Source organism: Miscanthus floridulus, chromosome 5 (genome assembly GCF_019320115.1).
Source record: "Miscanthus floridulus cultivar M001 chromosome 5, ASM1932011v1, whole genome shotgun sequence".
Classification (NCBI taxonomy): domain Eukaryota; kingdom Viridiplantae; phylum Streptophyta; class Magnoliopsida; order Poales; family Poaceae; genus Miscanthus; species Miscanthus floridulus.
Window position 1 is genome coordinate 11074536 of NC_089584.1, and position 23275 is coordinate 11097810.

Sequence of the window (23275 nt, forward strand, 5' to 3'; positions counted from 1 at the left end):
GGTCTCAAGCCAAGGATATACAACCGGTTGAAGAAATTTGGCAACAAATGGCTTGCCGAACTCCCATCGGTCATCTAGAGCCTGAGGAACACTCCGAGCTGAGCCACGGGGTTCACACCATTCTTCCTGGTCTATGGAGCCGAGGCCATCCTCCCCACTGACTTGGAGTATGGTTCCCCGAGGCTATAGGCCTACAATGAGCAAAGCAACCGCACTGCCCGTGAGGATGCCCTCGACCAACTGGAGGAAGCCCGAGATATTGTGCTGCTACACTCGGCCAAGTACCAGCAAACCCTACGACGCTATCAAGCCCAATGCATTCGAAGCCGAGACCTAAAAGTGGGCGACCTAGTGCTGAGACTGAGGTAGAGCAATAAGGGCCGCCACAAGCTGACCCTGCCATGGGAAGGGCCATACATTGTCGCCCAAGTGCTAAAGCTCGGGACTTTAAAAAGGCCTCGATGGCCACAAGCGTCATGGTACAATGATGTAAGTCCTAATCTATTTACATGGCCCCTTTGGCCCAGGTCAAAACTTTGGGTCACCAGCATCAGCGGTCGGTGTAGGAGGAACCACCTCCTCTTCGAACAACCTGGCCAGTGCCGTGCTAGGGGCCTCAGCCGCCTCCACCAGCTTCATGACCTCCTCCTCAGCCTTCTTGTCATCCTCAGCACGACGTAACCGTCACTGATGGCCTTGAGGTCGATGCCAGCATAGTGCGAGGAGACAACGGCCAGGGTGCGCTTGACGCCCATATGCAGCGCCCCCCGGAGCCGCTCGTGGACTCGGCCGCTCAACACGATCAAGCGGCTCCCGAGGGAGCTGTCCAACTCGACTTCCCCGACCTCTAGGGCCTCGCAGGCGGTATGGGCGGCGCCCTACAGCATGTTGTGCTCTCGGATCTCGGCCTCGAGCACCGCCTACACTGCGACGGAGGCCTTGGCTGCCCGGGTGACCTCTTTCTCCAACCCTACGCCAAGATAGGTGGGATGGGGTTAAACACGAAAGAAAACAAGCCGAACAGGTGCGCAAGCCTATGAGACTCACCCTCAGCTTTCTCCCTCCAGTTTTGGACCTCGACCCGAGAGGCCTCGGCCGCCCTGGAAGCCTCCCTCTCCAGCTCTGCATCACGTCGGGGAGTTAGGGGTCGAACGCAAGAAAAACAAATAAAACAAGGGGCGCAGCTCAATAGGACTCACCCTCGGCCTTTTCCTTCCAGGCTAAGGCCTCGACCCGGGAGGCCTCAGCCACCTTGACAGCCTTCGCTAGGGCACCTTTTGTCAGTCGGTGCGCGTCCTGCTCCACCTCCAGCTGACCGATGACGGCCTTGGCAGAGGCCGCCTCTTGTTCGGCCTGGGACCTAAAGGTGTCCCGCTCACCGGCCACCCAGGTCAGCTCCTCCTCCAGCTCCTTGATCCTCGCCGCTAAAGGGACGGCCTGCTCCCGGGCCATGGCTGCCTCGGCCTTCATGTCAGCACAGTGAAAGCGGAGGTCCTCTACCTCCGCGCTCCGCGCCGATAGAAGCTCATTAGCATTAACGAGCAGGTCTTTCTGCTGCTAGAGCTGGTCCTAGACGTCCCTCTCCCATCGGAGGAACATCGACTTCTCGAGGGACCAGGCCTCGAGCTCCTGGATAGGCAGAACAAACGTCAAGCACTGCGAGGAAAACTCGGGAAAAAGACGACACAACACGAGAAAGAAAAGCACGTACCTAGGCAACGCCGGGTAGGTTATCAGCCACAACGGACAGCGCTGTCCGCAGCGATCGCTCTGCTAGCTGGCGAAATTGCTCGAAGGAGCCCCAATGCCTCCCCTCATCCACATCCTTGAGGGCGAACAGAGGTTCCCCCTCAGGGTTGTCCTGGCTCTGCCACAAGACACGTAGGCTATCCCACCCATGGGGCTCGGGTCGTACTCGGACAAGGCCAAGCTCCCCTCGCCGAAAGTCAGAGCTGGCTGCTCCGCGGTGCTGGCCACCTCGGCGTCCGCCACCTCCTTCCCCCGGGAAGTATCGTCAGAGGAGATTGAATGAACCTCCACCTCTCGGGCACTCTCCTGTGATGGCGGCGGGTAATAGGATGCAGAGACAGAGACCTAGGACTAGGTCCCTCTCTCGCTCAGCTTGTAAGCCCCTACTACAAGCACCTCGGTGCAAGGAATACAAGATCGCTCTCTCAGACTGGACGTAGGGCACCTATTGCCTGAACCAGTATAAACCTTGTGTCTCTTTGCATCACCATCCGGGATTAGGGGCACGCAGTACACTTTCACTAGTCGGTTGAGGACCCGCCGGACCCAAAACACCGACAATATGAACCCGATAACGTGGAATGGGCCATGATTTCTTTGGGCCTCGGCCTATTAACAAGAGGCACGCCTTCGTAAATGACCTGATTTTCCCAGGCCAGCCTTTTATAAGGTGCGTCTCAGTTAATATATTTTAGAAGATGGTTATTTTTAATCGTCTTGGTAAATTGATTTTATAAGCCGGTTGACTGTGATCGTCTCGGTTAATAAAAATGATCATCTTGGTTAATCTCAGACATCAACCGAGGTGTTTTAAAAGCCCGCCTGTCTCTGAACCCAGTTTCAAAACATGTCGTAAAAAATTTTGTGTAGCAGTGTAGAGGCTGGATTCGATGGCCCATTGGCCGCCCTGAGTGTGCACAACGACCTGCTCTGCGCCTCCCATGGGGTCTGACCTGTGTGGTGGACATGGTCGCCGGCGCCGTTGCCGACGTGGCCGCTGAGCACCAAAAGAAAGTCAACTCAGTGACGCCGAGCCCCATTGCGTGCTCAGACATGTCGTTAACCAATGAATAATATTTTTTTCTCATAATAAATCAGCCAACAGTATTTTCAGCGATGACTTATCAGATAAATGAACGTGGCATATTAGGTTAGGTTAGGAGGCGGCGGCAAACGTGCGACGTGACATTGGACGGCGTTGCCGATGCCGAAAGGTGGAGACGGAGACCGTGCCCCCCGGTCACCCTCGGTATCAAGCCCGGGTCCAGTTCCTGGAACGTTGCTCTTGTCGCCGGGCTCGCCTATTTCCTAGCAGATGAACTCGACGTGGAGGCAGATTGCCTAGTTGTATTCGACCTGGCAATGGAGGAGTGGAAACCAGTGATGCTCCAAGGGCCCCTGGCCAGTAGCCTTCTAGCTAGCACAGACGACGAGGAGGAAGACGACGAGCTCATCATGCAGCTCATTTTGCCGCCCTATCGTCCTCTTATTCTTCTTTGTAGGAAACATTGTTAGCTGGCCAGGTTGGGCGAGAGCTTGGTGCCTTGGTGGTACTCTATTGCAACGTCAGGAATGGCTCGACGGAGCTCTAGTTCTAGGAAGACATGGAGGATGACACGACGACGTGCTGGAGAAAACAGTACATGTTGCAGCGCATGCCGTTTGGGAATGATGAGTCCCTGCACTATCAGTGTCCGCTAGCGGTTCTAGATGATGGTAGGCAGGGGTGAATCCAGCCATAAAGTTCATCGGGGTCATCATATTTATACAGTGAGATCATCGTCGTTGGTAGATTATGATAAACAGTAATTCTACACTAATTTTGCCGAAGTCATCGGGGCCAGGCGACTCCGGTAACATAGGCTAGATTCGCCCTCTGATGATAGGATACTTGTGTGGGTGGACATGACATCTACACTGAGAGCATACCATCCCAAGTACATGGACTGATTTGGAAACGCTGACGAGAGATTGTGTTGTTGGCATGTGGAAGCCTCCTGTGTTCAAACCTTTGGGCTGGCCCAGCCTTGAGCTTCTTTGCGGAGATTGAATAGAGCATTGTCATATTATTATCCATATTAATTTATAGGTCCTGTTTGACTTACCTCATATTAGTTTGTTTGTCTTCATTTTTCAGTCGGAACAGTATTTTTCTCTCACAACAATTCAGCCAGAACAGTGTTTTTTCAGTCAGTTTCAGCCAAGTTTCAGATCAGCGAACGGGGCCATAGTATATTGTCATGGACATCATTAAATAAATTATAAAATAAAAATCTATTGATACACATATTTTTGATAGCTTATTTTTCTTCCGTTGCAACGTACGAGCAAGTTTGCTAGTAATACTAAAGAGGCAAAATTTCTGTAAACTTTAAATTTTCGTCCAACATAATAATATGTGTTCTGTTCGCATTACCAGCGCCCTATTCGTTCCTTTTTTTTCTATTTCAATCTCTGCTTTTTTTTCCTTCTCCGGCTCGTACATGTTCCCTATTGTCCATCGAGGTGTCTCATCCTGGATGTGCTGCCACGCTCGTGTCCGTGATTGCCTCTTCCGTGATTTTATTTTGTTTTTTCTTTTCTAATAAAGTACTATGCTTTTCTTATATAAAGATAAAGGTAAAAATAAATATAGTATTACGTTTGAAATTATGACCCTTAATAAATAAATATTTCTATTACTAAATTGTTAGTTTTAATTAAACATAAATTATTACTATAATATGAATCAGTCAATGGTCTAACCAATTAAACCGTAAACTGAAATATTAAACAATTTTTCATTCAATCTAATCAAAATAAATGTTTCTCCAAGTTATCTGCATATTAATGCAAATCTTTAAGTTATCCGCATATACCAGTGCAACTCTCGATAAGTGGTGACATGTGAAAATCGAGACACGACGACGACCTAACTCATGCCGACTTTAATAAGATATTAAAATTACATATTTTTATGGATTATCAAAATAAGTCACTGAACTTTGATATGTAACTCTATCAACACATGGATAGTATGAAAACTAAAGTCAGGATACATTTGCGAGTAAATATTTTAATGTCCCTGCCCATCGCGAACCTTCTCGGGCCACATGTGTCTCTGACCGCTCCCCTTCGCGGCCACCTCCTTCCCCTATCGCGGAGGAGCCAAACGCGTCGTGACTGCGGGCCACCGCACCCTAGATCAGGCGGGGTGCGCGCACCGCGGTCCCCGCCATCCCGGCGCGGGCAGGAGCCCCAGCGGCCCCTGTGACCCCGGCGCGACCGGCGGTGCGGGCCTGGCGGCTCCGGCCACCTGGAGTGGCCGGCGATGCGCAGGCACGACGGCTATGGCCACCCCGGCGCGGGCCGCGTGGGGCTCGAGCGCTGTAGCCTCGGCGACCCCCTACCCGTATACTCTCTTTTCCCCTGCTCCTCCACAGCTCGAGGCCTAGAGCCCAAGGGCCCCTTCCCTCCGTTGTCGTCGTCACGTCCACCTCGCCATCCCCCGTCATTCGCCTCCAGCACCCACGAGTGGAAAAGAGGCTACCGGCGCCACTGTGTCACAACCCGTGACCGCCGGTGAGATCAAGCCGATGACGTGAGTAGAAACAGAGGATTGTAGAAGATCTCAGATACCAGGAGGAGCATTGGCTCCTTACCCTGAGTACTCTTTTCTAAATAAATTGTTCGCCCCTTCTCCTCTACTGCCTCATCCCCTTTTGTAGCTCTTCTCTTTCCCAAAGGTTGGCCCCACATGGTAGTCTAATACAAAGGAATATATGTGATAGGTTGGCCCACATGGTAGTATGATCCCAGGGCATGTGTATGACATTATCCCCCCCCCTGAAGATTCAGCTTGCCCTCAAGCTGATGCTTTTGTAACTTTAGATGTGTAGATAGCTTGAACTGTGACCGCCTGGGTCCCATGGAAAAGTCAACCTTAGTTTCTTCATCACTGAAGTTATAGAAATCAGAGTTTCCAGAATCTCATGTCCAAGTAGCACAAGATAGATCTTAGTGCATTTATATATTGGAATTGTTAATACCTCAGTTTTTGCACCAACAAACTGATATAGGAGCATTTGTCCACTAACTTGCTCTAGTCTATCTTGAAATTTTTTGTTTACTTTAGACCCGAGCAATGGGATCAAAGCAAAAAAAATTATTTTGAAGTGTTGTTGCATGCCATCTCCAGGGTCGAATACATTTATATTCCAAGGTGACATTTTCTCATAACAATACCAGACCAAATTAGATTTCCATGGGCTGAAATGTTTATGCCACTACTTCATTGTAGCCATGACCATTTGACAAGCTGCACTAATTTCCCACATATTCCCTGGTTGACCTTGTAAGTGATCTGTATGAATTACTGCATGTTCTAGGAACAACAAAGGACCACCAAATAGGGCAAGTATGTTTTCTGTCTCCTGATTAGCAAGCCTAGGCATCGTAACATCTGGGGTCACAATAAACATTTCTGTAAACTCTAGATCATTAGCATGAACAGCAAGCTCCAGAATTAATGGCAAAGTCATTAAGCTCAAGCGTCAATTTGGTCTTCGTGTTATCTGTGCACACCTGAGCGCATGTAGGTTGTTGTAAGCTGAGGTCATGTGGATGCTCCTCATTCCACACAGTAGGTGACTGCACTATCATCAACACAACAATAGATATATGCAGGTTGTTCATTACAATACCAGGATCTCGAGGCCTTTCATCAGTATTCAGTTGCTGAAAATGTCCAGGGTCGAAACCACCCGATAGCTGGTCAAGCACTACACAACTATTTACCATCCTCAAATGTTGGAGATTGCAGACACCGCACTGCCATGACAAGTGCTCATCCCTTACAAAGTCCTGACAGTGCATTTCCTCAGGTACCTTGGGTATAAGTACAGTTGGCCATCCCCTCTGCAACAGTGGCATACATTTTCTTTCCTCTCCATCTTTGTCAGTTATCAACCCATCTGTATGAGGTATTGTATGTAGCACCCAGTAATCACTCATTTGACATGGCATTCCAGCAAATGTCTGGTGAGTAGGACACATTGCAGATCCTGGCAGTTGCAACATAATGTGCCCATCTCCCAATATCAAATCACTGGGTGATGTTGAATGAAGAGGGCACCCCATCATTGTCTCCCTGCTGCCCATGCACTCTCCACCATGAACGAGTTCATGCCATAAGCTGTTGTGGTCATCTATGTCAAGCAGGACCTTATTCCATACCCCATTTGAAGAAGCCATCTCATTGAACACTCTGAGAGCATCACTCAGACAATACATATGTCTTGAAATCGATCGACTTGCAATGCATCTGGTCATCTATCCCTTGAGCAATCTCCAATATAGACGTCATCAAAACTCCATGAACACCAGACCAAGGGTTGAAACAATAATGATGCCATGGAAACATCATAATAAACACCAAGTGATCCCAGAGCTTCCAAGATTTCCAAGGACTGAAACCTATTCTTTGCCATATGTCATCAAACATGGGGTGTCCAACAGTGATTGGATCATGCTGCAGAACCAGCACGCCAAAGTGTGCCAGGTCACAATTGTTTCGGTTGACGATGATAACAACCTCGATGATCTCCTCTGTGAGGTTCTGCACCTTGTTAGCAGCATCAATAGCCTTTTCTAGGCAAAGGTAGGAGCCTTCGACATTGGAAAGTACCTAAAAGTCCTTGGTGAGTGGCTCTACCACATGAGCTACATCCAAGTCCATGTCATCCATGGGTTCAGTGTCATACTATGGATCATCAGCCCACATAGGGCTTTCATCAAAAGACTCCTCTAAAACATCCTTTGTTGCCACCGAAGCCTTGCAGGAGATTGGCTCGCCAATTGGTTTGTTGTCCATGCAAACTTAACGCTCTCCATGAGCTATTAGCTTGAATAAACTATCCTCTGACCCAACACCTTGCACCAACTCATCATCCTAGATAACAGGCATATGTGAATCTCCCTTTGATGTCACTGGATCCATGAACTGGTCATACTCAGGCATTGTTGCATGGTTATCCTCAAGATGTATTTCATCAGACTCATACACTGCTTCAATACCAAGCTCCACGAGACATAAAAAGACCCACTGACATGAGTGAGAACAATATATATGAGTGGCTCAGTAGTCGACTTCTTCTCCTCACCAACAAAGTAATTACCACCTTGAGCTAGCTGCTTCAGCAAACCAGGATGGTCGAACACATGTTGCTTTTCCTCATCCCATAAAACCACACTAGGCATTTCATCGAGCACCTTCTGGGCATCACTGGTGGATAGAATTGGTTCCTTAAACATGGTGTGCTTGCACTCCAGCGGGTCATCCATCTCTCCATCAAACTGTTGCGGTTCCTCATCCCAAACCACTTTTGAATGAGACGACAAATCAAACATTAGATGCTGACTCTCTTGATGTGACATTCCAACAAACACCTGGGGGCAAAGCACAGAGCAGGTGCTCACTGCCAGTTGCCTGCTTGGAGAAGAGGCCTCAGATCGAAGGAAATTGGCTCACCCCCAATCATGTCGCCCATCGAATCAAACAGAATTCGAGGAAGTACGCTGATGTTGCTTGTAGAAACTTGTGGTGGTCACCACTGCCAGCCGTCGGGGCGCCTCGAGTGGAAGCCAGCCGACCGTCGAGAGTCGTCAACACTAGTATGCCACCGTTCCAAGCCCGCCGTCCAGCACCGCTATCGCACACTGCCGCCCACACGCCGGAATCCCTGCTACTGGCCACTGGATTCCACACAATGAACCCGTGTCACCACACACCACCGGAAGATGCACCGCAGGGAGGAGCTACTGCAGCACATGCTTGATGAAGGAGTCACCACCATGGAACAAAATGGAGCCCGAGCCGAGTGCCGCCGGAGCTGAAGAAGATGGAACGCGCCGGATCGATGGGGTCGCCGCGCGCAGACCACTAGATCTGCCGCCGACGTGCCAACAATCGTCGCCGTCACCGATAACTAGCGCGGAGAAGAGCTGCGGTCGCCCGTCACCCCCCACGCCGAGGATACACCGTCTCTGATACCAACTGTCACAACCCGTGGCCGCCAGTGAGATCAAGCCGACGACGTGAGTAGAAACAGAGAATTGCAGAAGATCTCATATACCAGGAGGAGCATTGGCTCCTTACCCGAGTACTCTTTTCTAAATAACTTGTTCGCCCCTTCTCCTCTACTGCCTCATCCCCTTTTGTAGCTCTTCTCTTTCCCAAAGGTTGGCTCACATGGCAGTCTAATACAAAGGAATATATGTGATAGGTTGGCCACATGGCAGTATGATACCAGGGCATGTGTATGACACACTGCCGTCGCGCGTGGGCGCCCGCAGCATTGCTCGCTCGACCGAGGCCCATCGACGTCGTCAAACGAGGAGGCCCGCTGCCGAGATCTCCATCGACGCCGCGCCGAGGTCTGCCCGTGGAGCCCATCGACAACGCGCTTGCCCAAGCGCCGACTGCTCCCCTCGCCTGGTCAATTGACTGTCCAAAGTGCCCCCAGGTTTGCTTCCTCTTCCCTGCATCTGTTCTCCAACACCCGCTCCCAGCTTGTTTCTGGATTCCCTGCATCGATTGATGCTATAAGTATAAGATTGGTTAGGATTTAGGATTTAGCATCCATGACAACTTAATTTTTTGACAGGATTGCAAGATACACTTACTGATTCAAATTCCTATATCCCTTTTGATTCACTAACTCTATGTAATTTTAAATTAACCCTAATATCCCTTTTGATATATGAACTCTATGTAATTTTAAATTAACACTATTATCAACTTTAGATATAAATTCAGGATCATTATCTATTAAATGGGCATAAGTACTAGACAAATACACTGTTGTTGTTTCCATGTGGATAACCAAAGTGAGGAACTTCCTCATTTAGCAATTTATAAAACAAGAGATAAAGTTCAAGCATCCCTGTGAGACAACTTCCTTTATTCCAAATGAATATTGCATAATTTTTTGGTTTACAAAATCTAATGCCAAACTAACCCCAAACATTTAGCACATAGCAGTGTACTTAGCGTGGGCTGGAATACCACCATTTTATCATCAATTATGCTCTTATGAAATTGAATCAACAACAACAACATAGCCTTTCAGTCCTAAGCAAGTTGGGGTAGGCTAGAGTTGAAACCCACCAAAAGCCCCAAGTCACGGTTCAGGCACTTCAATAGTCTTATGAAATTGAATAATTCCACAGATTTCACTGTAAAAAACATACCAAAAGAGCATACTCTGAAGTATCTATTCTGAACTTTAACCACTTCAATCTCTTCTAATTTGGATTCGTACTGCACATTGTAGTGATCACGTATTATGCAAATCAGGCTGTATAGCTCTCCAAATAGTTCTTTATAATAATATCCTAATTGTCTTTTTCCTGTGAGTCCTTTTTAAGATTTGGTGAGTTATAGGTGCCGGCAATTCTCGCATTGCCATTTAACTTGCAAAGCTTGCTCTCATTCATAAAAGACTAGGATGCTATGCTCACTTATCTACTCTGTTGATTTCTCATTTGCAAACTAGACTACTGCCTGCTTCCCTGCTATCAATTACGTGCTGAATCAACATATGAGGGGAGCTGCTGGGGTCAAACAGCTTTTTTACTCGGGTCACAGCTGGCCAAGAATTGCAGAGGGATTAATGCCGAGTCGTCGGAATCAGCTGACCCTGATGCTGTAACGTAGATTTGCCTCTGCTCGCCACATCACTTCTGCTGCCTGCAACGTATTTGAGAAAATGTCCATCTATACAGTAAACCACACAGCTATGTTTAAGTGATACTACACATCTTATAAATTGTCAGATCTCATCTTTGTATCTGCAAGAAAGTTAAACATGAACCACTCAATTTCTGAAATTCATACCGCTGTTTACTTTAGAAAGTAATGTTTTTGCTTATTCTAAGGAATAGGCTAGAAGATGTCATATACTATGCCCCTATTCGTCAAAAGTTTTTTTTAGAGTTCAAGGGCCAAAATGCCCCGGCCTTCCAACTAATTAGCCAAAAGACCATAGGTCAGTTACAGCACAGGTTTAACACCGTTTAAAACTCACACCAGCCGGTGGAGAAAGCCAAAGTACCAGATAATATTTATCAACTGCCAAAGAAAGAAATGCACTCTGGGTGGTATCTTAATATGCCAAAGAGCAGAAACATGCACTGTTTTAATGCCTCTAAAATTGATAACTTTGTTGAGGGAACCTATTCGTCAAAAGTTATTATATGTATTAACTATTTAACTTTGTGCCATTTGTTCAAACCGTAGTATAGATTTTCACTCGATTAGAAGTACATATTATATTGTTCCTAAGGTACTACAAAATCGATATGGACAAGAAACTGATGTGCAGTCTTCTATTCTTCTCTGTTATATTCAAATCCCATCAAGTACTACGTTAATATTTCTTAAGTTTGCCTAAGCCTTCACTCCATTTGCTTGCCCATCTGTATCATTGTCTTCCTCATATCTCTATTTCCAGCACAACTTATATTCCTAAAATTGCTTTAGGAAACTACAAAATGTTAACTTATCTTTTTTTACTGATGAAACTAATTATTATATATGCATGCCAGGCCATCTTTGGATCGGTGAAAATGAAATGACCACTGACGAAGCTCTTTACCCTAGTAAATACAATGCAACATATAATTGTATTGATCCAAAATGGTATCCGCATTGATAATTTTGTCGCATATGGATACAAAATCACAATCGCTACAGCTATGAGACTATGACTGAATCAATTCTCTTCACTACATGTATAGTTTACCGTCTTTAGAGCATTTCCAAAAGTTCCTTGAAAACCTCTCTCGATTCAAACAATTCTTCTCTATGAGAATTTGTGCTTACATCTACGTACTTCATGACTTCATATTTATATAGCAATCATTATGAGGCTCTTCAAGGGGTCTAACAAAAATCTGACAAGATAATAAGTCTAAAAAAATAAGACTCTAAAAAAATTCTGCAACGAATACAAATTGCATTGCACTATTTTACATAGCAATTGTTTAGTGCTATTACAACTGAATAAGGGCACCCAGCATGGCCGCGCGGCAAGGCCGCGCGTGCTTTAATTGAAATAGGATTTGCTTCCAACAGATTTTACTATAAAAACCATTTGAAACCAGGATTATTGAGTTCCTGTATATATACACCGTATTTGCAATAGAAATTCTCTCTCTAAACTTGATGTTTTTATTGGGCCACGTCATTGGTATCCGATCCCAACGCTAATTCAACCTCAACACTAGTGTTTTCCATATTTCTATGGAACTCTTCATCTCCCATAGTGGCTTCCTTACCGCAACCTCTTCCATAATCCTCTACCTCATGTGGACTTTTACCTCGATGATTTTTATAGTTCTCTCATATGTAAAGTTAACCATTCATTACTGAGTATGAGATGAATAAAAAACAGTGAATGAAAAGAAGGACTAACCAGGTGTTTGGTCCAATCGTTCAATCGTGGTACCTATCATCAAAATGGACTAAATAGATAATAGCCTCGCAAAGTATATTCTCATACAGTAAGTGTATATTGTGTTCTGGTGATAATCTAGTGGCCATAAAAGAACACCATGAAGGAAGTAGGATTGCTACAGATCCTCCATCCATCCACCATATCCGTTGATTGCTCCTACTTCATGCAATAGATTATATTGACAGTCATAATTTCACTCCATACGATTTACTTCATGTTTTTATGGCCCTATTTGTTTCTGTTTATAATGTGATTCTCGGTGAAAAAAATTGAGGATCCCGTCAAACGCTTTAGTTATTTATGATTCTTTTGACCACTACTTCAGAACTTTGAACTAGCACAATTGACAATCAAGAATCTAAAAAAATCCCCGCGGTACGATGGTTATAAACGAATCGACTATAAGCAGTCCTAAACATGGTCTAATTTCTCATTGCCATGCAACTGTCATTTTCCACCAAAATACGAATGGCTCTGGCCTTTAGTGCCATATGAATGGAGAAGTAAAAATATAAAGTTGGTTATTAGAAACAAATCTTGTAATAATGCCCTCCTATATGATGTTAGACATTAGCTAAAACAAAGGTCACATGCCCTTTCCTCCGTTAAAAAAATGTAATTTTCATATCTTCATAGGTTAACCAATCTCAAATTTATCAAAACAAGCATTATTATTTGTTATATTATACGTAGCAAGTACCATTAGAATCATTATGGGATATTATCGTCACGATAAGCTTATTTAAAAGATATAATCATTGATACTATTCTCTGTAAACATAGTCAACTTTATAAAAGTTAAACTTGGTCCAAACATAGAATTTAATATTTTTTAAACAGAGGTGGTACATGTTATTATTGTCTATTCCGTTTGGACCTATCCAGCATACCATTAGCTGTGTTTGCCACGAAAAACTAGCTAATTGCTAATTGTTAGCCGGATGTTAGATAATACATTAGTTGGATTATACTTCCTCCATTCTCAATTATAAGTCATTTCAACCTTCTTGTAGCGTCAAATCATCTCAAGTTTTACTAAAACTATAAAGAGAATTACAAAAATTTAAGACATCAAATAGGTATACTATGAAAATATAATCAATGAAGAATCTAATGATACTTATTTGGTATCATAAATTTTATTATTTTATTATATAAATTTGGTCAAACTTGAGATGTTTTGACTTTTTGATAAAATGAAAATGGCTTATAATTTGAGATGGAGGGAGTATATATTATCTAAAAATTCAAAATGTCATCAGCTACTTTTTAGCTGTTAATTAACTGTTAGTTGCATATGGACTCAAACATGTTGTTAGATTGTGTGTATATGTGTACAAACAGGTGCGAGTTCGTGACATGCTCTGTGGTTAGCAATAGGAAACTGTTGCAAGTCCTTGAGTTTGTTCAGGAGTCAGGAGTACCAGCCCAAGCCGCACACCGTGGTCCGTCGATTTTTTATCCCACGGCTGGAATTTTAAGGTTGGGAGAATGACTTGTGGGGCTCAAGGCGTCGTTGGGCGGTGTTAAGCCGCATCGCATCGGGCTTTAGGGTTTTCTCCTCCCGCCGCCACTTCCGCCCCACGCGCCCAATCCCCTCCTCCCTTCACCATCTCCGGTGGCCACGGCGGCATCAGCAGCTCCGGCTCACGCGCAGCGAAGGAACAACAAGATGGCGACCATCGTGAACACGATGGAGGAGGAGCCGATGCTGGCCGTGGTCCGCTTCACCGCCGAGCTCGCCTGGGCCGATGCGGGTCCGGAGGTCGCCGACCCCGAGGTTACCCGCCTCTGCCTCGAGACGCAGGAGCACATCCTCGCGGGGCGCTGGCTTGACATGGCCTCTCTCATGCTCGCCTCCGCCGACCTGCTCCTCACCTCCCCATCGCGCGTCGCGGACAAAGGTACCTTCCTTCTCTCTCCCAATTCAGAATTTTATGTGCTTCAGACTTTAACTTTGCTTATGTAGATCTGGAGTGCGTTTTCTTTAACTCTGCTTATGTAGATCTGGAGTGCGTTCTCTCCGTCATCTGCAGCCTCGTCACCAAGGCCGGATCCGAGGATCAGGCGCTGCAGATCACCGACCTCATCTGCGCCAAGCTCACCCAGCAGCCCGGCGACAAGCCAGCGTTGCGCCTCAAAGTGTAAGCAACAACCGTAGCAGAGAATTCGATTGTTTGTTTGTGGCATCCAAGGGTTTGCTTACAGACCTGTTCGTCTGTATCTGTGTAGTCTTTTCAGCTTGTACAATCTTCTCCCAAGCCCTTACGGCAAGGCATTTGTTTACAAGAAGGCTCTTGAGCTCGCCATGGCTGGAAAGGCTGCCGAGTACATCATCCCATCTTTCAAAAACATCGACATCTTCGTCAGTGAGTGGGGAATTGGCAATTTAGAGCAGAGGGAACTCTACCTTGCTGTCACCAGCATCCTCAAGGACCACAAGGGGTAAGGCATGCTTTTCTCTCTACGGCTTGTCACCACAGTTCCTGTCTACTAGCCAGTGCTCCCGTGCGTTGCGCGGGCATGAGGAAGAGAAGAATAGTATATCATTACATTCGTATGTACCATAGTTGTTGATGAGGATACAAAAAATTATAAAATCTTGAAGTTACATGGCCGTTGTAAGCATATACAGAGAAAAGGATGGAAATTGGACAATTTACAAAATCCAGTGTTTCGTACTTGCACAAAAAATCTAAGTGAAGCAATTTCTCTTGGACACCATGTGCTTTGCCATGTACCATGTGCTACTACTGGATGATGCTATTACCGGTTTTTGCTTTCCCTTGACAATGTATCTTGCTAGTAGTAGGGTCTTACTACCCTCTTCTTACCTCTCCATTGCGGAAGCCCTTAAGCAAAAGGTAAAGATCAGCACACACATCGGCAAAAGATAGTTAAGACATTTGTTTGTATATATACATATGGGGCTAACATCATCCAGTAGCACGCTAGATTTATTTAAATACTTATATTCAGTACCTATCTTAGCTTTGGCAGAAAAACAATCATTCTATATTGAAATGCCTCATAAGGCAAATAACATGTGATGATTCCAGCAACCAAATATGGAAATAAATTCATGAAGATTGCACTAAAGTATGAAGCAACATAAAGGGCAAACAGAGTGTTCAATGTCGATTGAATAATTTGGCATAGAACACATGGGGTTGTTTGCCACAAAGAAGGCATTAATCCCATAGGGAATTTCTCTGAATGCTGATACAACAATTTGAATACAGTACGGTCAATGTTTTCTGTACAGGGTGAAGTTTAGTGAATGAGCTGCTCAATACAAATTAAAAGGATTATTCCTGTCGTTATTTTGTCGGGCTAGCTTGTATGTACATGTAGATGAATTCAAAAATTAAACGCTTCAGCAGGTGTTTGAAAACATAATAGAGCAAAGGGATAGCATTTACCGTTATGTCCTGTGTGGGCGATGACCTTTGACATGTTGACCTGTCGGGGTACCATCCCTGTGTAAATTTAGGCATTACTACTCTTTCCACAGAAGAATTTAGGTTTACATCGGCATAAGGGAACTATGTTCATACCGAGCATGTCCAGAGTAAATGGATGTATAACAATTCCGCGTATTGTTTCATTATTATAATAAAATGGTGCCTGGCAGCAGAAAGGAACCCCTGCTTTTATTTAGTATAAGCACTGGTAAGCCTGGCATGGTAGAACCAAATTTTGAACTATATGTGTTCTACCGTTTTGATCGACATGATAAGACTGATAAATCGTATTTAAGCGAGGTCAGCATGGATACGTGGCTTGTACCATGGAGCGTAGCTGAGTTCGTATAGAGTTTTAGGGGCAAGAAAGTTGAGACATTTAAAAAACACAATTCAGATGGTTGGCATGGCAAGGCATAGTGAAATAGAAGGCACATGTCCTATTTAGGTAGCACCAGCATACCTTTTTTTAGGACTAACAGCAGCATAACCTTTTTTAGGATTAGCACCAGGACACCTTCAGCAAGTTATAGGCAGCCATTCTGAAATATATTGTTAATAAGAAAAGCATGCTGAATTTAGTGTATCCATGGCACTCAAATATGCAAACCATATGTAATATCCTATTTAAGTAGCACCAGCATACCTTTTTTTAAGGATTAACAGCAGCACACCCTTTTTTAGGATTAGCACCAGCACACTTTCAGAAAGTTATAGGCAGGCAATCTGAAATATATTGTTAATAAGAAGAGGTTGCTGAATTTAGTGTATCCATGGCACTGAAATATGCAAAACATATGTAAAGCAGCCTCTCCGCAGATTTTGTAGGGGGAAGGCTTGCCTCGGTTTTTCCCTTCCCCAGACCCCACTCATGTGGGAGCCTCCGGCACTGGGTCTGCCCTTTTTTACACTTTCAGAAAGTTATAGGCAGGCAATCTGAAATATATTGTTAATAAGAAGAGGTTGCTGAATTTAGTGTGTCCATGGCACTGAAATATGCAAAACATATGTATATGTAACAATGGTGTCATAATTAGATGCAGAAAGGGAAAATCGAAGAATCATCATGGTAAAATAGAACACGGGATGTAGCCATTTGGGGGAAAATCTGAAGCTATTTGGTGTACAATTGGACTCGTAGAATTATTCCAGGAAATAGAGAAGATCCTCCAGCAGCAGGTACATACCCCCAACGTCAGAATTAAACTGGGCACTTTTTTGGGGGTCACAACTAACAATTGAGTTTAGGTATCTGAACAAAGGAATCCAGACATGCTAAAAAAAAAAGGAATCCAGAAGACCGGTAATATTGTAAATACCTTAACTGATATCAGCAGAATGAAAAAGTCACCAAACTTTTTTTTTGTAGGATTAATAGCAGCATACCCTTTTTAGGATTAGCACAAGGACACCTTCAGCAAGTTATAGGCAAACAATCTGAAATATATTGTTAATAAGAACATGCTGAATTTAGTGTATCCATGGCACTGAAATGTGCAAACCATATGTAATATCCTATCTAAGTGACACCAGCATACCTTTTTTTTTAGGATTGACAGCAGCACACCCTTTTTAGGATTAGCACCAGCACACCTTCAGAAAGTTATAGGCAGCCAATCTGAAATATGTAGAAGGTTCCATGTAATTGGTCTGCACATCTGAATGCATATGTACTGAGTAGGCGTGTGCATGTTGTCTGGGAAAAATAGGAAAATAAAAAGAGGGAGAAAGGAGAGCATACCTGGTGGCGAGGGTCGAAGGGGACGCTGGCGCTCCACGCCCGCCGTGGAAGAGGGCCGTAGGCACGGGCGAGGCACTGCGCGATGTGATCTGCTTTTGAGGTTGAAGGGGGATGTCACCAGTCCAGCTGCTATGCAACGGATAAGGACGGAGACGTGTGGGGCTGCTCCAGGGCCGTGCCGCGGCGATGGTGCTGTGGGGCCGCGCCTCCGCGACCCGCAAGTGAGATGGCCGGAGGCGGCTCCGTGCTGTTAGCGGGCCACGTCGCACGGCGCTGGTGCCGGGCAGCCTGGCCACTGGCTGCGGCGTGCGAAGGTTGCAGCCGGCGGAGGGCGCAGGAGCGGCGGAGCAGCCTGAGTTCGCAGGTGGGGCAGCAACCGGCGGGGCCTGCAGGAGCGGCGTAGGCGGGGTCGCAGCAGGGGGGGGGGGGGGGCAGGAGCGGCGGGCTTCCTCGTCGCCATCGCCGCCGTTTTCTTTTTTGTGGTCGTGGTTGTGAGGCGCCCCTGTGGCGCGAGTGGTAGGTGCTGAGCTAATGGGCTGTGGGGCCTGTGGTGCGGTGGACGATGGAGGCGAGCATGGCGTTCATCTGATGGCAAGAGTCAAATCGGACGGGCATGAAGAAGGCGCTGTAGATGAACAGGGAACTGTGAGGGGAGGACGGGATGGCACTATTCATAAACTCACCACGTTTAGAGAGCTTTATAGATAGATTGCTGCCTATCTGGTGTGGTTTTGCGCTGATACAAGTAAATCATTTTCTCTTATGATTGACAGCATGGCTAAGGAGTACTTCAACTTTCTCAACAAGTACCTTGCCACATTCAAAGGGTCAGATGATGAATCAGCTACAATTGGTGATGCAAAGGAAGAGGCTGTCGTGGCGATCATCGAGTTTGTTAAATCGTCTAATCTCTTTCAGGTGCTTGTTTACTCCAGTCCGTGCATCTGTAATATTGATTCTGAGAAAAAAATCATGATATATAATCCTCAGAAGGATAATTTTTTCCCTTAGCTGTTCATTAGTGCCTTCTTGCAATATAGGATGCTATTCTTACATCATTTATCCAAATGTGTTTACTGTTGTATGTTGTTATTAATGCTAGCATTAGTTTCACGGACAAAAGATGCTCTAATGCCATCAGCTTACATGTAACCAGTGTTGGTGCTCTCAGTATCTTCTCGGTCCTGAGCTTGTGTGATTATAAGTTGGCAGAGTTGACATGGGGGTGTCCTTCCAAGTTCCAAATATTTTTTCCCTTTTTTATTGTCTTGCTTAGATAGATGATCATGTACGTTTCCAACTCAACCAGCTACTCTTCCATAATATCACTTAATCTCTTGTATGCTAACGATGACTGTGAATAATGAATATATCGAGTTGTTTCAAATTTTGATCTTGACAATCCATGAATGTGGTCTAGGCACATCGTAAAATCCTTTATTAGCTTTTTAGTTTGTACTAACAATCAGCATGCTTGATTGATGGAACTTTGTAATTGCAGTGTGATATGCTCAACATGCCAGCTGTTTCACAGCTTGAGAAGGACAAAAAGTATCAGTTGGTTTATGAGCTTCTAAAGATATTCCTTACTAAGAGGCTTGATTGTTTCAGAGTGCAAACTCTGCCTTGCTGAAAGATTATGGTATCTTCTCTACCAGACCAGTACCTATGTTTTTTTTTTCTCCTTGTGAACTCAAATATCTCTTACATCTTGGCTTCATTTCTTTGACTTTTGATGAACAATCGACAGGACTCGTCCATGAGGAGTGCGTAACCAAGATGCGCCTCATGTCTTTGCTCGATCTGAGCAGCCGTTGCTCTGGCGAAATCCCTTATTCTGCAATCACTGTTGAACTTAAGGTAAATTGTCCATTTTACTTGCTGTTCATTCAATCAAATAGCTTTTATTAACCTTGCTGGAATTTTTATTGACTTCTGTAATTCTTCATTAGATCAATGATGACGAGGTGGAGCAATGGATTGTAAAGGCAATTGCATCCAAGATATTGGATTGCAAGGTTGACCAGCTTAACCAGACTGTCATCGTCAGGTATTCATGTCGTTAAGACTTTGCAGACTATCTTCTTCTTTTGGCAGTGGATCAAGGTTTCTTTGTTCATTCATATGATGTTATGTTGTTATTTTGTATGTTGTTATTTTGGTTAATTTATGGTGTGCCATGTAAATTTTAGTCAGCATACGGAGAGGATCTTTGGGATGGCACAGTGGCATGGTCTGCGCACAAAGCTTGGAGTTTGGAGGGTAACCTCTTGATTCATATCAAGTTTTCTACTTGATTTAAGCGTGTTATGTAGAGAGCCTACTATGGTGCTTTGTCCTGTTAATCTTTACTGTGCTTCTGATTGAGATTTGTTGGAAAACTATGATCCAGGGAAACATTGCCAGTGCTATCAACACAATACAAGCTAACAAAGTCACTGAAGAGGGGACACAAGGGATGCAAGGCTTGATGATCTGCTGATTCGAGGCGGGTCTGTGAATTGAGATTATAGTGTGAGATTAGAAGAGCAATCTTTTTGTATGAGACAAATTGAATGATTTACTTAGATCCTGTGACCATGCTGGATAGATCCGAAGCATGCTAAGTAATATCGTTGTTCCTTGTATTTGGTCAGGCAGCCGTGCGGTGCAAGGCAGTTGTTACACATAACAAGTTTTTCCACATCATGCAGTCTGTCCTGATAAATTTCCTTCACTGGTATTTTTGGTACTTCGCAAATTTTGATCGTTCATATGTGTGATCAGAGCATCTTGTGATATCCTTATTATTTTATTTCCCCAGATGGTTGGACTTGTGCACGAACAGTATTGTTCTACCTTTCGCTGGCAAAATTTACATCATTACTATCTCACCAGAAGAAAATTTTTGCACTTCATGAAAATAAAGTCCATATTGAATTTTATAACGTAATATGCAGAAGTGTTTTTTTTGTTGTTGTAAATACACGTTTTGGTTTATGAACTAAAACGTGAATGCAAAATGCATTTCTGTTCCTCCGAAATACTACACCTAATTATCACCTAGGATAATTACTTCACAGATCATACAAGAATTCAGCACTTTTTATAGAACCCCACGAGTAGAGCAACAAATTTAGCACTTGAAGAGAGTGGCCAATGCTTTTACTGAAACTAATGAAATAATATGTAACTATGCTGGAGATTTAAAACTTTTTTATATATCGCCTTTTGGTTTGTGACTCGATGAGTAATGTGTAAGGAATTGGAAAGTACAAAGGTCATCAATAGCACAGTTATAATTGCTGTTGTGTAAATTTGTTGAAGAAAACGGAACAAAATTTTCTTCATCAGTGAACCGAGCAAACTTCCAGTCGGCCTCGCAAATACGTTAGGTACGCACATTTTTGTCAATCAAAACTTCAGAGAATTGGGCAGGTTTGTTACTATCGACATATCAGTAATGAATAATGTGTTTATAACGTCTCAAAAATTGGCCAGGCTTGTTACTATCACGCTAGCCTTTAGGTAGGCAGCCACACCCTTTGAATTCCATGATGTAGAGAATGGCATGCAATCAGAGGCCCCGTTCGGCTTACCCAGAAACCGGCTTGTTCGGCTTATTTTTTTCAGCCGGAACAGTATTTTTCTCAAATCAACAATTCAGTCAGTTTCAGCGAAGATTCGGCAAGCCGACTCTGTCTGATAGTCTCTCCTGTACCTGAACCTTTTTCAGATTAGCAATTGGAAATCAATCCATTCTTGACCTGCTGACAAATCAATACAAATGCAATTATATACAAGTAGAAGATAGACACACTCACACACAAACCCAACGCAACAGCGACGAAACACTGAAACGCTGAAACTTTTGACCGCATGCGCAGTTTAGTTCCTTTAGCTCATTTAGCTGCATGACTTATTTACTCCAGCTTTAGACTGTCTCCAACGGGGAAGGCAAAAGGCGACCTATACCCAAAATATCTCGCGCACAGTATTTTACGTCCTAAAATTACGCTCCAACGGAAGACGTAAAGACGGCACCCATTTTGCGTAGGAACCGAGTGGGAAGGCAAAAAAGCGTCGTCGTTCTCGGCGACGCAAAACGTTGGAGAGAGAGAGGGAGGAGCGACCGACGCTGCACAGGGGCGGGGCCGATGGAGGTCGGTGGAGGCGCGGCTGCCGTCGTGGGGCCCAGATCCGCCCGGCCGCCATCGGAAGGAGCAGGGGTAGGCGACCTGGTGCTCCTGCAAAAGCGGATCCCGGTGAGGTCGCGGCGAGCGGCTCTGCTCCCTCGGCGAGTCTGTGTGGATCCCCAGCGAGCGGCTCACATCCCTGGCGACATCGCGGCGAGGCGTGCCCCTGTGGGAGCGGCTCCTCCGACGTCGTCTGCACCTGCGCGCAGATCCGGAGGGGGCGCTGGAGGCGGGGCTGGAGGCGCTGCGCCTGGGGAGGAGGGGCACGGCCGGAGGAGCTCCTGCCTTCTCTTCCCCGGATCCGGCCGGCCGGCTCCTTCCCCGGCGCCCCTGCCTTCTCTTCCCCGGATCCGGCCGGCTCCTCCAGTGCATCCGCTGGAGGCGACGCGGAGGGCTCGCGGGATTCGGTTGGAGGCAGCGCGGAGGGCTCGCTGGAGGAAGGGCGTGGCCGTGGTGCTGCTTGGCGACAAAGGGAGGACCAGGCGCGCGGGGACCAGGCTGGGGCCGGAGCAGCGTCGCCGGCGAGGAGCGCTGAGTCTTGTTTTGGGTTCGTCGTTGGAGAACAAGGGATTTGGGTCTGTGACGTATTTTCCTGTACGCGACTCAGATCTGGAATGGGTCTCATATTTGCGCTCTCATGGTTGGAGACAGTCTCATGTACTACAGTAGCAGTATCAGTTTGCCGACAGCATTTGCTTGTGGAAGCAGGGGGAAGCATCAGTTGGGTAGGCAGCAGCCCATCCAAGTTTTAGGCACGACGAGACAGACAGGACTTGCGTGGGCAGAAGCAATCGCTGCTGATCAGACTGTTACAAAAAGCTGGTGTGGTTGTTGGAGACTGCTAAGCTTCCACCTTGTCCCGGTGCATGCATTCTTAACGTTATCTCCATCCATCTCTGCATGCACGAGCAGAGCAGATCTGTTATATGCAATGCAGCCGTGTAGGCCATCTTCTACTCTTGCAGCAGCAGCAGCCATGTGCACGCTACTCAGAGCATTGAAAACATGCCTGAATATCAGGTGCATGCACTGGGAGTATATATATGTGTAGTAACTTTTTTAAACTTTGCACTGCTAGATATGTAGATAGATGAGTCAAATCTCTGATTATTGCTCTTGCTCCACTTTGGCAGATATTTGTCCCAAGTGCTAACTCCATTGGTATCATCATCATCCATACATGCATGGATGAGTTTAACTGAAGAAATGGACTCAGGTAGTGGAGTGTGGGGTGAGCAAAAGGTTGTAAGAGAGACGGGCGCTAACCTTTTTTTCGCAGCATAACTATGATTGATTGATCTCTTTCTTGGCAATTACTTCTCCACGCAAGTTACGAGTGCAAGGAACAAAAGAAGAATCCTAGCCGGCGGTGTGACTCCCCTCCGCCTGCCCCTGGTGGCCACCCCCGCGCCGCCACCGCCGGCGCCGGCGGCCACCCTGGCCCCGGCGCCCGCCTCCCCCTCCCCTCCCCTCCCCTCGGCCCCCCTCCCCTCCCCTGCCCAGCCGCGCGCGGGGGACGGCACGTGCAAGTCCGCCTCGCGGCCGCCGCCACCGGCCGCTGCGCCATTCCCGCCACCAACGGAGCCGGATCCGGCACCCACACCCCCCGCGACTAGATCCGACGGCCAAGGCCCCATCCCCGCCTCTGGG

At 45.9% G+C, this 23275-nt stretch overlaps 1 protein-coding gene and 1 pseudogene across 1 annotated transcript; one reads left to right on the forward strand and one right to left on the reverse strand.

Annotated features, from left to right (window-relative positions):
* The first annotated feature begins 13620 nt into the window (after positions 1-13620).
* Positions 13621-20164, forward strand: LOC136449497 (uncharacterized; annotated as a pseudogene).
* A 997-nt stretch (positions 20165-21161) lies between these two features.
* On the reverse strand, positions 21162-23262 carry LOC136454234 (uncharacterized). The gene is made up of 3 exons (XM_066454731.1): positions 22960-23262; positions 21761-22217; positions 21162-21196 (listed from the first exon to the last, which is right to left on the reverse strand). Exons 1-3 carry the CDS (start codon positions 23260-23262, stop codon positions 21162-21164), a joined length of 795 nt encoding a protein of 264 aa, XP_066310828.1.
* Positions 23263-23275: the final 13 nt, after the last annotated feature.